Source organism: Papaver somniferum, chromosome 2 (genome assembly GCF_003573695.1).
Source record: "Papaver somniferum cultivar HN1 chromosome 2, ASM357369v1, whole genome shotgun sequence".
NCBI classification, from domain to species: domain Eukaryota; kingdom Viridiplantae; phylum Streptophyta; class Magnoliopsida; order Ranunculales; family Papaveraceae; genus Papaver; species Papaver somniferum.
The window spans coordinates 102,251,591-102,267,916 of NC_039359.1; the positions used below are offsets into that span (position 1 = coordinate 102,251,591).

At 34.8% G+C, this 16,326-nt stretch overlaps 1 protein-coding gene across 1 annotated transcript in view; it reads left to right on the forward strand.

Moving 5' to 3' along the window:
* Window positions 1-14,639, forward strand: part of LOC113351693 (transcription factor MYB113-like) — a 57,846-nt gene extending 43,207 nt beyond the window's left edge. The window contains exons 3-4 of the mRNA XM_026595633.1: window positions 14,055-14,164; window positions 14,248-14,639. Coding sequence (XP_026451418.1) covers window positions 14,055-14,164; window positions 14,248-14,639 — 502 coding nt within the window. The remainder of the gene's footprint in view (window positions 1-14,054; window positions 14,165-14,247) is intronic.
* The last annotated feature ends 1,687 nt before the right edge of the window (window positions 14,640-16,326 follow it).

A 16,326-nucleotide genomic window follows, 5' to 3' on the forward strand; every position in this document is an offset into this window, starting at 1 on the left:
TAGGACTGGGATTATGAACATATCCTTTGGTAATATGTCCACTGAACTAAATGTCTTTAATGTTACTAGACAACCTTCTGAGAATGGTGATTTAGAAGAAGTAAATATGATTAGCACTTTAGTTCAGGATTTGGTTCAGGATAATTGGCTTGACACTTTACTGGTGGATTCTTTAGATGATTTTGAGGAAACCATTCTCTTAGATCAGATATGTGATCAATCTTTAGAAGAAGCTCTTGAGTATTTTAAAGATTCTATGGACCCAGAAATTCAGGCAATAGTTTTAGGTTTTTCTGAGAATAATGATGACCCTAAGTTTGGGGGTAGAGAACTAGAAGAATCTCTTGAGTATTTTAAGGACTATGAAGATCCGGAAATTCAAGAAATAGTTAGAGGTTTGTCTGTGAACCCTAAGTTCGAGGGTAGTGATGGTTCTTGTGATTGTATCGTATCCCTAATTAGATTCCCTAACTTGGGACTCGATCCTTATACATCTGAGATATTACTTGAGTCTTTTCAGACTCCGCAACCCGATCCTCCTGATACTGTCCAGGAGGTAACCCAGGTATTAGAGACCCGTTTTTCGGATGAATCTATTTATCGAGACACACATATAAAGTTCAATTACGCGCCGCAGATAAACCCAGTTGTCTTGACAGAAACCTTAGATGAGGACGTGCTCCTTCTTTTCATTTTTATGAATCAGTGCAGTTGTCTCATACTGGTGTCAGCTTTACTTGGTCTTATGGACCCACAATTGTTTCGACTGTTGATATATGACTTTGGAAGGTGAAAATCCTTTTTGAGGTATTTGATGTCTAGCTAAAGACTTTAAATTTATCATTTCCTGGGAGGTACTCATGCTTACGGTAATATCCTTCCTTATTTCCTTTTCCATCCATCAAGTGGTGACAGTTTCTTATTGTTCATTTCATCTTTAGAACATTGAGGAAAATGTTAGATTTAAGTTTGGGGGTGGGGAAGAAACTTTTTGTTAGCTCTTAGATGCAACAAATAAACTCCAGAGCCTAGAAATTTATGCTTATTAAGGTTGGCACTAACCAATCTAAGTGGATGGAAACATCTTGGTTGTAGGAGTTGAGGAACCAATCTGATTAGATGGAAACATCTAAAGAGTCTATGCATAAAAGCACAGAGCTCAGGTGTTAGAATTAAAAAAAAAACATGGTAGTTTCGCCATATCTCATTGAATCCTAATCCTTCTGTTTTTATTTTTTAAGTGATTTGGTGGGACACACGATTCAAGTTGTTACCTTTGCTAGGGTGGAATAGAGTAACTGATTTACCAACATCAAAAAAAAAAGAAGAAAAAAAAGGACCAGCCTATTAGACCAACCAGAATAAATTCAATAAAGTCGACCACTGGTGCCCTTGTATATGCCAGTTGTGTTGACCTAGAGTTAGGTTTATCGACCACTGCTCCCCTTGTATATGCCAGTAGTGTTGATATTAGTCAGACCTGTATCTCAGTCCATTAGGATAGGTTCACTTTGGCAGAGGCCTTCAGACAGATATGGGAAACACCATTCACTTTTAATCATCTCTTTATCCATCTTCTTAATCTTTCCATGTGATTGGTTGACTTCAGTTATGATGTCTAGAAACTATCTGAGTAGAGCTCTGTCACTTATATATGAATTATAGTATGCTGAGTGCAAACTCGTGTACAGCAATTGGAAATTCGCATCAGGGTACTTCCTCCTATAGTCAATGTTTGTATGCCAACCAAGGAGATTCTTTAGTGCCTTTCAAGGTTCTGTGTAGATAGCTAGGGTCTGGAGTAATATTTTTGTGGGTACACCTCTGGTAAACCCTCCGGAGACAACACTCCGCCGCTAGGGCCACCTAGCGGTTTAACGTCTTGCTGCACGTGTTAAGTGTAGTCATTTTATTTTCTAGATTAGTTTTGCTCGAGGACTAGCAAATAATAGGTTTGGGGGTATTTGATAGACACATTTTTGTATATACGTTGTCCTTAATTTCATGTATTGCTGGTACTCGATTTTGTACTAATATTGTGTTTTTATGTATTTTTAGGAAATAAACATTTTCGGAAAAATTGGCTCGAAAAAGTGTTAAAGGCAACCCGGAGGACATTTACTATTCGGAGCTGCGTTGAGTGATTATCCTGTCACGAGTTAGAATCAATATATTTCGAGAAATATGCATGTTGGAACACGTCAACACCAAACAGACGCGTGATAAGCTAAAACAGGGAACAAATATATTTTCGTTTCACTTACTGTTGGTGTTACTGTGGGAAATATACGTGCCGAAAAGAAAAAAATAGGAAATTATTCCCGAGAATAATATTCCTTCACTGTGAAGATTTTGAGGAGTAATTGGAGATATTTTACAGCTCATTCATGAATACAGAAAAGAAAAAAATAGGAAATTATTTCCGAGAAAAATATTCCTTCACTGTGAAGATTTTGAGGAGTAATTGGAGATATTTTACAGCTCATTCATGCATGCAGAAAAGAAAAAAATAGGAAATTATTCCCGAGAATAATATTCCTTCACTGTGAAGATTTTGAGGAGTAATTGGTGATATTTGTGGTTACTGCTGGGTTATAAATAGCTCCTGAGATGTAAGAGAAGGGGGATGAGTGATTAGGGATAGGCCTGTCAATGGAAATCCGTTAACCATTAGCCGAATCCGATTACCCGGTTGCCGTTACGTTTAGTTCCATTATATCCGTTATCCGTTACCGATAATGTAGCGGTTAATTTTATCCGACGGTGACGGCAACGAAAGACCTATTTCCGTTAGCCTTAGTTCCGTTAACCGCTAACGTGTGCCTAGCACGTGTAACATTCATCTATACCTAGGTTACTATACTCGAATGAACATCATTTTCATCTTCTTCTGTTCTTCAACTCACAAACAAGAGATGAAAATTGAAATTAGGGTTTTCAATTCGTGAAATTAATCATGACCCAAAGCGAAAGAGGAGCATCCAATTGCGTTGGTTCATCAAAAAGAAGTCATCCCTCTCAATCACTTTCAGTTGCATCTGAATTACCTTCTGCATCTCAAGTTCAACAATCAGGAATTCAATCAACACATGCTGTTGTTGCAACAGAAGAAGCAGTAGAAGAAATAGAAGTAGATGAAGATCCAATTATAGCTGAAGCAAAGAAGAAACTGCGTGCAGTAAGGTCTGATGTTTGGGATGATTTTGAAAGGTTAACTGAAAAGAAGATGGTAAAAGGTAAGGAGATTGGGATACTTGTAGCTAAATGCAAACATTGTAATAAGAGAATGACTTCACCCAGTAGCCAAGGAACCAGCAAATTGCATTACCATGCCAAAACTTGCCAAAAAAATCCTGCAAACAAGAAAGGACAAACAAAGATTACTACAGTCAGAACAGGTAATGCACAAACTAAGCTTGCTAATTGGAAGTATGATGCTGATGCTACTAGGATACTAGTTGCCAAAATGATTGCTAAACATGGTTATCCAATAACTATAGTTGAGCATCCATATTTTGTTGAGTTTGTGAAGTCTTTAAATCCTGCTGCTAAACTTTACACTAGGAATACAGTTAGGGAAGATATCATGAAACTAAGAACTGAGTTCAAAAAAGAATTACAAGACCAATTTGAGACAATTACATCTAAGTGTAGTTTAACAACAGATATGTGGTCATGTAAGCATACAAAGGATGGTTATTGCTGTGTGACAATGCATTACATAGATGATGATTGGAAACTGATTAAGAAAACACTTGCATATACTTTAGTGCCATCACCACATTCTGGAGAAGTTCTAGCATCTGTAGTGAAATCAGTATGTCTAGCTTGGAACATAGATACTAAGCTTTTTGTTGTTGCTGCTGACAATGCTAGCTCCAACAATGTTATGATGGACCATCTGAAGAAATGGCTTGATAACAAAGACTGTTTAGTTCTTAATGGGGATATGTTCCAAATGAGGTGTAGTAATCATGTATTACACTTGATTGTAGGGTGTGGAATGAGAGTGGATGCTCCATTTATAGATGCAGTTAGAGAGTGTGTAAAATATGTCAAAGCAAGTCAGGCTAGAAAAGAGAGATTTGAATTTTCTATTGCTCAAGTTAAGCTTCCTTCTTCAAGGTCTGTGGGTTTAGATGTGGATACCAGGTGGAACTCCACCTATAAGATGCTAAAGGATGCAATCTTTCTGAGACAAGCTTTTGTTAGGCTAGCTGATTTAGATAATGACTTCAAGATACTACCAACCTCTAAGGAGTGGGAACAAGGAGTACACATATGTGAATGTTTGGAATTGTTTGATGTCATTTCAACCAAATTTGCTGGGATTAAGTATCTCACAGCAAATTTATATTATAATGGGGTGCAAGAAGTTAATAGATGCATTAAGATATGGGAATCAAGTCAGCATGAGTACATCAGAGACATGGCCAATAATATGAGGATGAAATTTGATAGCTACTGGAAAGAAAGTAACACTTTGATGGGCATTGGGGTTGTTTTAGATCCTAGGTACAAAGCTAAATGGGTGGAGTTTGTTATGAAGAGAGTATATGGTGTGGATCACTATAAAAGTCACTATAACAAATTTGAGCTTGCACTCAATGCTCTTTTCTGTGCTTATGAAACAAACACTACAGCTCCAGATTATTTTGATACTGCAATGCATTCAACTGCATTTGAGAGCTGTGCAGGTACAAGTACAACAACATCATATGGATTTGGTTATGATGATTTCATTATGGAAAAAAATATGTTTGAGGTTGAGAAGTCAGAATTGGAGACATACTTAGCAGAACCAGTTCTTCCTAAAGGCACAGCTGCTGAAGAAATGAGGTTTGATATCTTAAGTTGGTGGAAGAATCATTCTGCTAAGTACCCAATTCTCTCAAGGATTGCAAGAGATGTATTGGCTGTTCCAGTGACAAGTGTAGCATCAGAATCCATGTTTAGTATTGGTGGCAGAGTTCTCACATCTCACAGGAGTTCATTAGCTCCAGATCTTGTTGAAGCTTTTCTTTGTTTGGGTGATTGGCTGCCAGATCTCACTCTCAGTGAGAGCAATAGTTGTGTTACTGGTAAGTTTCCTTATATCTTAATATTTTACTAGATTTTACTGATAGTTGTGACTGCACTGACATTGCCACTTTTATTGGCTTATTGCACTGACATTGCCACTTTTATTGGCTTATTGCACTGACATTGCCACTTTGCCAACTTAAGTTGCTTCACTGACATCACTGTCTAACACTTTTCATTTTCCTTTCAAAATGCAGAAGTTGAGGACTAAGGAGGAATGCAGTTGGCATTGGCAGTGGAGAATTTGGAGATGGAGGAATGCATTTGCAGTTGCAGATGCAGTTGGCATCCCTTTGTCTTTTCTTTTGCAAAAACTTGGTTTTTTTCTTTTGATAGAACATGTGATGATCTGAACATGTAATTTGGTTTAGAACATGAACATCTGTATGTTTTAGAACTTGTTTGCTTGGATTTAGAACTATTCTATGTAATTGGTTTGTGTTTTAAACCTGCTTTTGTGTTGTCCTGTGACATACCGGTTAATACCGGAAAATTAACCGTTAGCCGATAAGTCCGACGTTACGGCAATGGTTTTGGATTTTACAATTCCGTCGGCATTTAACGGATAACGGTTAACCTCTAATTTAAACGGCAAACGGTAGCGGTAGAGCCATTATTTGTTACGTTAAGTGTCGTTGACAGGCCTAATTAGGGAGTGATTATGGAGAGTTTGGGGATCGTTTAGAGCAAACCCGGTTTAATCATTATTTTCTCCCATTTCATCACTTGTAAACACTTTTGAGCAATGAAAAATTATTCTGAGTGTGTTTCCAATATGCGGAGCTAAACCCAATCCTTGGGGCTATGGAGGAAGCCGTTGTTTCGGTAAAAGTGATATATTTTTATTAATTAATTACAACAACTCTATTATGATTTTTGCATTGAATTAAAAATTGTTTATATGATTTTGATTAGTTAGGTGTATTTTCTCTTGATAGAATATGCTTGCTTTAGGGTTTTGATATTCTATGCTTGGATTAACATCTATTCTTTTGGAAATCTACATGTCTAGGCAATACTATTAGAATCAATCTGAATGTTGAGTTGCATAATTATTGTTTTATTAAATCACTAATATCAACCAATGGTGGAATCCTAGTCCTATTCTCTCCATAATTTTCACAACATCTTTTTAAATTAGTTCGCTATTTTTATTTATTAAAAAAAAATATAAAAATCCGCTTTCACAAGTCTTGAACGAATCATACTACTACAACAACTTTGAAAACACATCAAATCTCCCCCTAGACTTTCATCTAGATTTGTTGTTGTTGTTCCGATTTGAACTCCTGCCTCTATATTCTTGTTGCAAACTTAAGGCCGAATTTGAAGAACTAGAAACATAACCTTGTTCTATTCTTCTCTCCTCTTCAGCAATTAACCTTTGATGCACATCATCAAGTTTCAACTTCTCGCTACCTGCGGAATTACTAATGGTTGTTCTTGCGGTTTCCCAACTCTTTGGTAATGACGACAACAACCTTAAAGCTTGAACTTCATCATCAAAAGTAACACTAACTTTTGAAAGATGAGAAATAATTGATTTAAATTTCTCAAGATGTGCTGAAATCGCTTCACCTTCTTGCATCTTCAGATTAAATAATTATTCACACAACATAATCTTCCCCGAGGCTGATGACTTTTGATACAACTTTTCAAGTTTATCCATAAGATCCTTCGTACTAGTTTCATCTTGTACGTTATTGTAGACTTCCTCCGTTAGACATCTACGGATCACGGCTATACACTTGCGATCAAGAGTTGTCCATTCATCGTCTTTGCGTGCTCCCTTTTTCGCAACTCCACCCAATGGATCAGCAATGTCTTTCTCATATAGGTAGTCTTCCATCTGAGACTTCCAAAACGCAAAGTTCTTCCCATTAAAAACTTTAACCCTAGCTACTAGCTACCGTACTTTTGTTATTATCACCCATAACTCCCACTCCAATCGTACTAAGATAAACCCTAAAGCTCTAACCCGAGCTCTGATACCAGTTGTCAGGATTTTCTTAGGGAATCACTGACAACCGCGGAATAAGGGATCTTGAAATATTATGATGAATAATAAGTAAACCAAGCACAAGCAACTATGAAAATACGAGAAAAATAAATCAACTCACAAGACACAAGATTTATAGTGGTTCGACCAATACATACAGCGTGTGTATATTGTCTACGTCCACTTTGAGCCGCACCAACTCAAATACACTATGAAGAAAAACGAATACAACGTCGTGTGAATCCCAGCAAACCATTGGTTACACCGCAACAATTACCCAAGACGATAAACTTGTCTCTTGTTCCTCACCAATATGTTCTCACAACGAAACCCTAGCTTTAGCCCTAAAATTTATACAAGAAATCTCTCACCGATCTCTCAATCGTTTTCTACACAATAATTCTACAAAGCCTAGATACCTATTTACATAGGTTACAAAATTGGCCACCAAGAATTCTAACCGTTTTAGGAAACCCCTTTCCCAAAACAGTCACGGCTAACTTAGGAAATAATTAGTTTTCAATTAACTAACAATAATGATGATTAAATTGTCTCATGGAGGGTCCAACTTATAGCAAATTAGTTCTCCTTCAATTCCAGCAAGTAGAAAGGTAGCGTAGTTGTACTGTGGAGTTTGGCAAGTTTTAGCAGTGGAGCTGGTTTGACTGGCTACTTTCAGATAGGCGTCTGGATCTGGCTTTCACATATCCAAAAAGAAAAAAAATTCGTGACCGTATTTCAATTTAATACTCCCTCTGTTTTTGGAAAAGAATTACTTTCACTTTTTCATTTTAGTCTAAAAATAGGTCAAATTAAAAGAGTGAAAGTATCTCTTTTCCAGAAACGGAGGAAATAGTTATCAAGATTTGTTGTTAGAGAATGCACGAATAAATATTAGCGACTAGAGTACGGTTAAATGACGTTTCTTTCCTTTTTCACACCAAGGATAAACCAAGAGAAAATGGTATACGGAGGACAAATTGCGAGAGAAGAAATCCCGATAAACACAATAATGGGGCTCATTTGTACCTTTTACCATCCCAAATCTAGAAAAGCTTTCCTTCTAGCCATGGGATCTTCGCTCGGGACATTTCTTAGTAATTCTAGCAGCTCCTTAACCAAATATAGTTCACGTAAATAATTGACCATCATAATTATATTTTTTGTGTCTTCAAAAAAGAAATACTCTCATAATTTACACATATTTTGAGAGAAGTAAAGGAAAGATAATTTTTATTTTCATTTTTGTTCTAATATAGTTCATGGATAGAATAGGATTTAACAAGACGGATTACATATGTATATTTTTTTAAATGGTCATTTTGAATGATATATGTACATCTTTTTAACAATGTTTAAATGGTCAATTTGAATGGTATATACATCTTTTTAGCAATGTGACATGAGATTATGAGTCTAAGATTGTGCAACCCTCTAAAACCAGGGTGCACATTCCTTCCATGGTTATTCATCCAAATCAGTATACATTTTTCCCCGAAACCACCTCATATATAGTTTCCTATTTTACTTTTTTTTTATTGTTTTAATTACATTTAAATCGGAAAAAACGAGTTAAATTTCCTCCATTTACACTTTTTTTCCTCTGTTTATATCTTCTCATCTCCTCTACCCACCGCCCTCGATGTCGGCGCGTAATCAAAACAAAGATAAAAAAAATGGGGTTTTATGGTTGATAAAAAACAAGATTTGGGTTTTAGTTACTGAATTAAACAAACAAAAAATAGGTTTCAACATAAATTCTTTATTTTGAATTTATCAAAGCAACCATAAACAAGATAGATCAACAACTTCAACATGTCAATTCTTACTTTGAAAGGAAAATAGTCCCACATCGCTAGAATCTGTTTAATTAACTTAAATATAATATGGAAGGGCGCTCCACTCATTGTCAATTGGTTTTGAGTTGGATGCCCGCAAAGTTTAACATGGTATTAGAGTTAAAGCTCCAAACCCGGACCTGCGTACGCCGGGTGTAGGCCGAGTTACTGGCCGAAGTGTTTAACCGATTTTGTCACTTGTACACCCAGGGTGTAGGCCGATATTGGCCGAGGTGTTACTCCCCGATTTTAATCACTCACATGTACATCTGTTATTGATTGACTGGTTACTCGTACGTAAACCCACGTGGTAGGTCGAGTGACTGGCCTTATATGTGAGGGGCGTGTGAAAGGACAATAGTCCCATATCACTAGAATCCGCTTAATTAACTTAAATATAATATGGATGGGCCGCTCCACTCATTGCCAATTAGTTTTGAGTTGGATGCCTGCATACTTTAGCACTTACTTTTGAATCCAATCATCACAAATCATTACAATCATGTATATATATACATATGCTAAGACAGTGTTAGTTGGGCACATGGTAAAGATGGTAAAGATTGAGTTCATGTTCTTGCATCAGAAGAACATGGTTCGTTTTTTGTTTGGATTTGATGGTTTTAAATTTATGATCCTGATGCTCCTGAGTTTTAATGGGTAATCATTATGAAGAATGTTTTTGATGAACTTGAAGGTTTGTTTTTGAATGTTGAATTTGGAATCATATGAGCAGCCAATGGATAATAGTGAAACTAAATTTAATTTAGAAGAAGAGAAGAGGTAATTGAAACTTGGGTTATTGAAAAAATATTAAATCCCATTGTAAGCACGAGATCGCTATTTTTATTTAAAGTGAAACTTGGGTTATCGAAAATCAAAAAGGTAATCATTGCTTTTCCTTTGATGATGTAGTACGATGGATAAGGAAAACATTATACTATAAAAAATATTTGTTGTTAGAAATAGATAAGATCGGGGAAAATATGGAGTGCAGACTTTAAAAACAAAAATAAAAACTAAAAACTAAAACTGAATACCAAAGAAATAAATTTGACCAATGGTATGGGCCGAAATATGCATCCCGTTTTTAGAGGGATGCATAAATTCGGATTTGGCCTTAAACATAAGTGCACCTTTGTGTACCACAACTAAACCAGGTTGTACATTCTCCCGGTCACTATTGGTCTATTTTTACTCTAGTTATTTACTTAGTTAATTTCTTTAGGCATCAATTTGGGAATGGAAGTAAAAACTGGAAGTAGAACCAAATCATTATTAAGTATTAACTACACAAGTCGAGTGCATGTATATAGCAAATCAATGTCTGAATTTCAAATGCACATGAGATTTTTTACAAACTCAATTCGTAAAAAACAAAATGGAGAGGTACCTCACTGCACGTGGATTTCCATTAAGATTAAACCAAAATGATCAATATGAAAGACAAATAAAGAAAAATAAGTATGTACTTGAAACCCAAGGAATCATTTTACTTTGGACAATAATTCGACAATGAAAAATCATCGTTACCTGGGATTATAGAGACCAATGATAGAGGAGCTTCAGAGAGGAAATTGAGAGAAAAAAAATCTTCTGATTTATATTTGTCTTTCTTTATCTCGACTAAATCCCCAAACTAAATCGAACTAAACCCTCGTTTTTCAATTCTTCTCTCTTTCTATGATCTCGGAGAGAAAAAAGAATAATTTTTTGGGAGATGAAAATCATGATTCATTTCTGCTATTGTTAAAGGAGATATCTAACGGTTGAATTTCAATGTTGATTAATGACTGAGATTGGATGTGCGGACATTGAATGATATATGGTAAGAAAAAAAAAACGCTTAGCAGATATTTTTCCTTTTCTTCCAAATTTTCTAGACGTCATTGATTTCTATTATCATCTGACCTTCATGGAATTTGGTTTTTTAATAAACCTTCGCAAACACTCACAAAAGAAAGAAAAACAAAAGATAAACAAGTTTTAATTTTCTTTTATGATATAAAACAAATTCATGTAAATCAAACAACTAAAAACATAATTACGTGCACATTCCCGCTTTTTATTTAATTTCTGATATTGATTTCGTTGATGTTACCGTTGATTCAACCTATGTTGTTGGAAACGTTTCTACCGATTTTTATAACAAAACCCATGCTTGATTAATCTCCAAAACTGTTTCTTCTGGTTATACCACAAAACCCACTGAAATTGATGTTCAACCAACCCATTTTTCAATCTTAAATGTTTCAACTAATTGTAGTGCAAACCCATTGATCTAGCGCCTGAAAATAAATCAGAAACCATTGGTTCATGCTTTAGAATGATATTTTATGATGCTGAGAAACGAGTAAGAAAAATGTTAAGAAGGAAGAAACAAATTTAGGATTTTGTGCTAAATTCTTTGTTTCTCGGATTTTCCTATTTCCGATGTAGGTATCTATTTTAACGGGTAACTAGGATTAGAAATATAACTTATAAGGATAGAATGTGCACCCCAGGTTGACATGGGTGCACATAGTTGAACTCCAAAAAGATTGTTACAATGCATATTCATATTACAAAAGATAAAAAATTGTAATTACATGCGAGGTTGCACTAGAGTGTCCCCAAAGTGTGATGCATGAGAGCTTGGAAAAAATACTAACCCTACTAGAATTAGTAATACAGTTTATCTTATTTGCCACCCCTAATATATCTATTTTTCAACTCTATTTAAATCTTATATCCTTATTTTTCATGTTTACTCTGTAACAATAACAGTTCTAAAATATCGTAAATACCTTTACCTAATTGATTTCTGTTTACACCTTATGTTTATTTGATACACCTAGACACCTAAAAAACCCCAACACCCGATTCTTTATTCACTTACCTTATAACCATAAACGTTTTATGTTCCACTTCCACTGCACAACTACTATTACTACTAGTCCACCATTATGATCATGGATGAACTATCTCATTCTCTTTCATAATCAAATGTCTTTATATTTCATACCTGGTGATACATTATCATCTACACTATTAAGTTTTTGTTTAGACATTTCGTAAAATACCTTGGGTGTATGATTTCCCTTCTTTTCCATTTTTCTTGATGCCTCTCAAACAAAAAAAAAAACCTTTGTAAATCCTTATTATTTATCTCTTTTTCAATTACATCAATTCGATTAAGTACAAAACTTATACGATTTTAGAGGCTCAATTCTGGTAATTGATCTTATCCTGATTATCAAAAATAACTTTTGCTCTGATTTTTTTTAATATCAATGGAAAATAAGATCCATTTCCAGTTGACTTGACTTTTTGGATATATCGTAGAATTTTGTAAATAAATTTGGAAATGGTGGGAAATAGGAAGATATACAGTGGTAATTAGGAATATCAGAATAAAAAAAATACGTTGTTGTTTTGGTTCGACAAAATGGTGAACTTTTTTTATCTCACACTTTCAGGCTTTGCCGCTAGTTGCACGGATTATAGTTTTACAACACTTCTTAGGTGATTGTATATGTCCGCGTTTGATACGTGTGATGAATGACGTAAGCTCATACATTGGATCACTTATTTTCTGCTTCACTGGAAATTAATATAGTAGTAGTAAAGGACTTTCATATATAGTAATAAACTCTTTAGTCACTAAATGTTTCCTGAGGGGGATTCGTAAAAGGTTTTAAGCAAAACTATTGATAAAAGCCATTAAAATGTTTAAAATCAAACAAAGAAGAGAAATTTGATCAAAGAATCCTTCGTCGTTACTAAACAATCATCAAACTGTATATCCGTTAATTTTTCATTAATCATACGCACGTTATCAAGAATTGTAAGATAGCAAGTACGCTCAGTTATCCCCAAAATTCCTAGTATCACCGGATAAGGAAGCAATATGGATTTTGTTCGTTCAAGCCCTCATAAAGCCCGCTCTCAAGGTGTACCCAGTCAAGTGTTACAAGTTTAATGAATTTAGGTTGATCTTAGCATATCAATACTTCTAGCGCAAGGTCTTGCTTACTAGTGCTATCCTTAAACATGATTGATCTACAAAAATGTTATGCAAGGTCTCATTTTCTTAGTTAATATCGATTTAATTGTTGGATTAAAACAATACTGCAACTACACCTAATTACTCTAAATAATAAAGACAAGCAACAGGGGGTGAAAACTCCAAATTAATTCATATATATTGGCTAAAATAATGTTTGAAAAATTGAATTCATCCTTACTCAATACAAGATTAGCTATGACCATCAATGTAGTAACACGCGTGGTACACAAAATTAGAGAATTAAGAATCAAACTAATATTGCCAGAGCAAAACTTCATAAACCTAGCATTTTGTTTCTTGTTGTTCTAGTTCCAAAGCTTGACGTAAAGTTAAAAGTTTCACCAATTTGCTCTTTTGGAGTCTCTTAATATACCTAGAAGTTTAGAAAGGAACATGTACAATCTCATGCACCAAAATTTGCAAAATAGAATATTCCCAAGTTAGGGTAAATATTTCTTACAAGACAAGACCAAAGCACAACTTCTTGTTTTTCTTCTTGTACAGACCCAATCAGGCCCAACAACAAACAAATATCAAATCCAGGTTGGTTTTAGTAGTTTCACATCTTCATTTAATATTGAAACCGAGTAATTAATGGCTCGTGGATATCTTGTTTCATTCTCGACTGAAATGTAAAAGGCTCCTGGTTTTGAACAAGTTTTACAGAGATAACGAGCAACAACAATAATTCTGAGCAACAACTCGGTTTTGGGTCCTTCTATACTAGCAGTTCATCTCTCCATTGGTATTTTTAAAGTTATTATTATTTTTTAGATGATTCACTTAACATGGTAAACAAAACACACATAAAAAAAAGTGTAGTGCAAAGGAGTAATATACAAGAAATATATAGTTTGTATTAAAATTATATACACTTATTTGCGTGTTGGAAAATAATAGACATATTGATGATACAATTATATATGTCAGGAGCATCTTCACGTAGTATATTACCTTGTACTAATAACATTTACATACGCTTATAAAGTATAGATTTTTGAATAAAATGTTTATAAAACTCAACTCTACTGAATAATTATGTCAAATACATTTATTTAATGTTATTTTCTTGTGTTTTTTTCTCCAGATGGTCCTTAATTGCGGGTAGAGTTTCGGGAAGAACAGCGAATGATATTAAAAATTTATATAATACTTATTTGAAAAAAACTTATTCAGCAAACAAACAAAAGAAATTATACAAAAGTAACAATGGAGATCATCGACAAGTTCATGACCGTAGACGTCCTCCTCCGATATTAGTATCATCGATAATAATGATACAACTACTCCGAAGACAAAAGTTTTAAGACCTTTACCTCGAACCTTCTCCAAGAGATCTCAATGGACTCTAAACAAAGCATCAACATCAGTGCCAACAATAGGGATGGAAAATAACACTATTACTGCAAAAATTAGTACTTCGCCGACTAATGAAAATTTTAATAATCTTGAAGAGTTAACAAATAATAATTTATTATCAGTCGATGATTATTTTCCTCAGTTATCATCAAAAAACGTTAATAGCACAGATGATTACTACTGTAGTTTTGATGTTGGTCAAGGGGCAGATAAAGGATGTAAAGTTGGGGATTACTGGAACAATGATATGTATCTCGACGATGATCTATGGAAAATATTAGGGGAAGACGAAGAAGGACACTTTATCATATAATCAAGGACACTTTAGAAAATAAGAAATGCACACGTAGGAACAATAAAATCATAAAAATTAAATGGTTTGTCTTTATAAGACAATTTCATAGTGCAATTTAGTATAATATTTTTTTTACCCAGTTGTGTCATGTGAGCTCAGATCTAAGCTCCTCTTTCCTCCTAGGTTCGGGATCTATAGTTCTTTTATTTATTTATTTCTGAGTTTGTAGAATTTTAGGGTGTTATTTCTTATTTGCTTGTACTTGAGTAATGGTGCTTATTACCTGCGAATTAACGGTTCCTGGGTTTCAATACATGTGTAATTCGCCATACTTAATTTATAATTAATTTTCTTTACTTTTTTATGAGTTAGTGGATTTTATATTGAGTTGTCATTGGTTAATTTGATCAAAATGATAATATAGATTCCTTATTGTTAGAGCACTTCTCGTCCGAACTGGAAAACGTTGCTATCTCAACCTTGTTTGTCAAGTTTAATTGATCAAAACTATTGTTAGAGCATTGCTCGGTCGAACTCGCATGCGCTGCTATCTCAAGCATGTTTGTCAGTGTTAGTTATCAAAACTATAAGCCTTGATTTCTAGTATATTATAGCTAAGTCTCGGACTAGGATATAAAGTGTAGTTGAGCTCAAGGAATTCATGGCGATTCATCATACAAGTAGAAGAACTACTCAAGGAACCGGTGTAACTTCTCGATAAAAAGGTATGTGAAGAATGGAACTTATCTGTCACTCAAAATTATATCTACTCTATCTCCTACTCTTTGAGACAAGAAGTCGTATGCTATATATATAGACTTGGATTATACACATTTGGTATTTCGAGCCAAGTATACCTCGCCTATCTATATCTCGAAATATGTGTTGGTAAGCTTTTCGCTTCGATCAAGTTTATCTTTTCCATGTGACGAAAGTCATGATATGTTTCAATCATCTTGAAAATTGCTTTGACGAGAAATGGTGTAACAACTGTATAACGTCCTCTAAGAATGTTTCAATGATTGAAATGAGAGTTTAGATTACATAACCAATGGTGGACATAAGCATTGTTGTGGAAAAACATTTATTTATAAGTCTTATTCCTTGAACCAAAGTTTGCGAACTTTGTTGATCAAGAGAACCGGAAGAATGGCATGAGCCAAGTCCGCGAACTGCCGAAGTTCTCAAACCCGAGAATTTCTGTTAGAGTTGACAAACTTCTTGCGTGAATCTAAGTCTGCGAACCCAGTCCACGAACCGACGAAGTTCTCATACCCGAGAATTTCTACTGGAGTTTGTAAACTCTGCCCGATAACTTAAGTCCGCGAACCTAGTCTGCGAACTTGAGAAGGTTATATATCTGAAGATGATTTCTGAACTTAAACTTACAAATACTAAGGAATGCAGTTCGCAAACCGTGGCTATAAAAGTTCATGAACCAATTCAAGTGAATCAAATCATCTTTGCTTCAATTGTGTCTTGTGTAGTACATGAGATTTCCTTGCAATTGAACAACTCTCTAACTAGTTCATTTTGAATTCATTTGAACTAGTTATGGTGAAGAAGAACATGGTTGATATGAAATGCTCATATGGCTAACCTTTTGGTCAACTATTGTTGAACCAACAAGTGAATACGTTTGGGTACGGTTAACAAACCCAAAAGCGTGCATTGTCAAGTGTGTAACTGATGAGTGCCAAATATT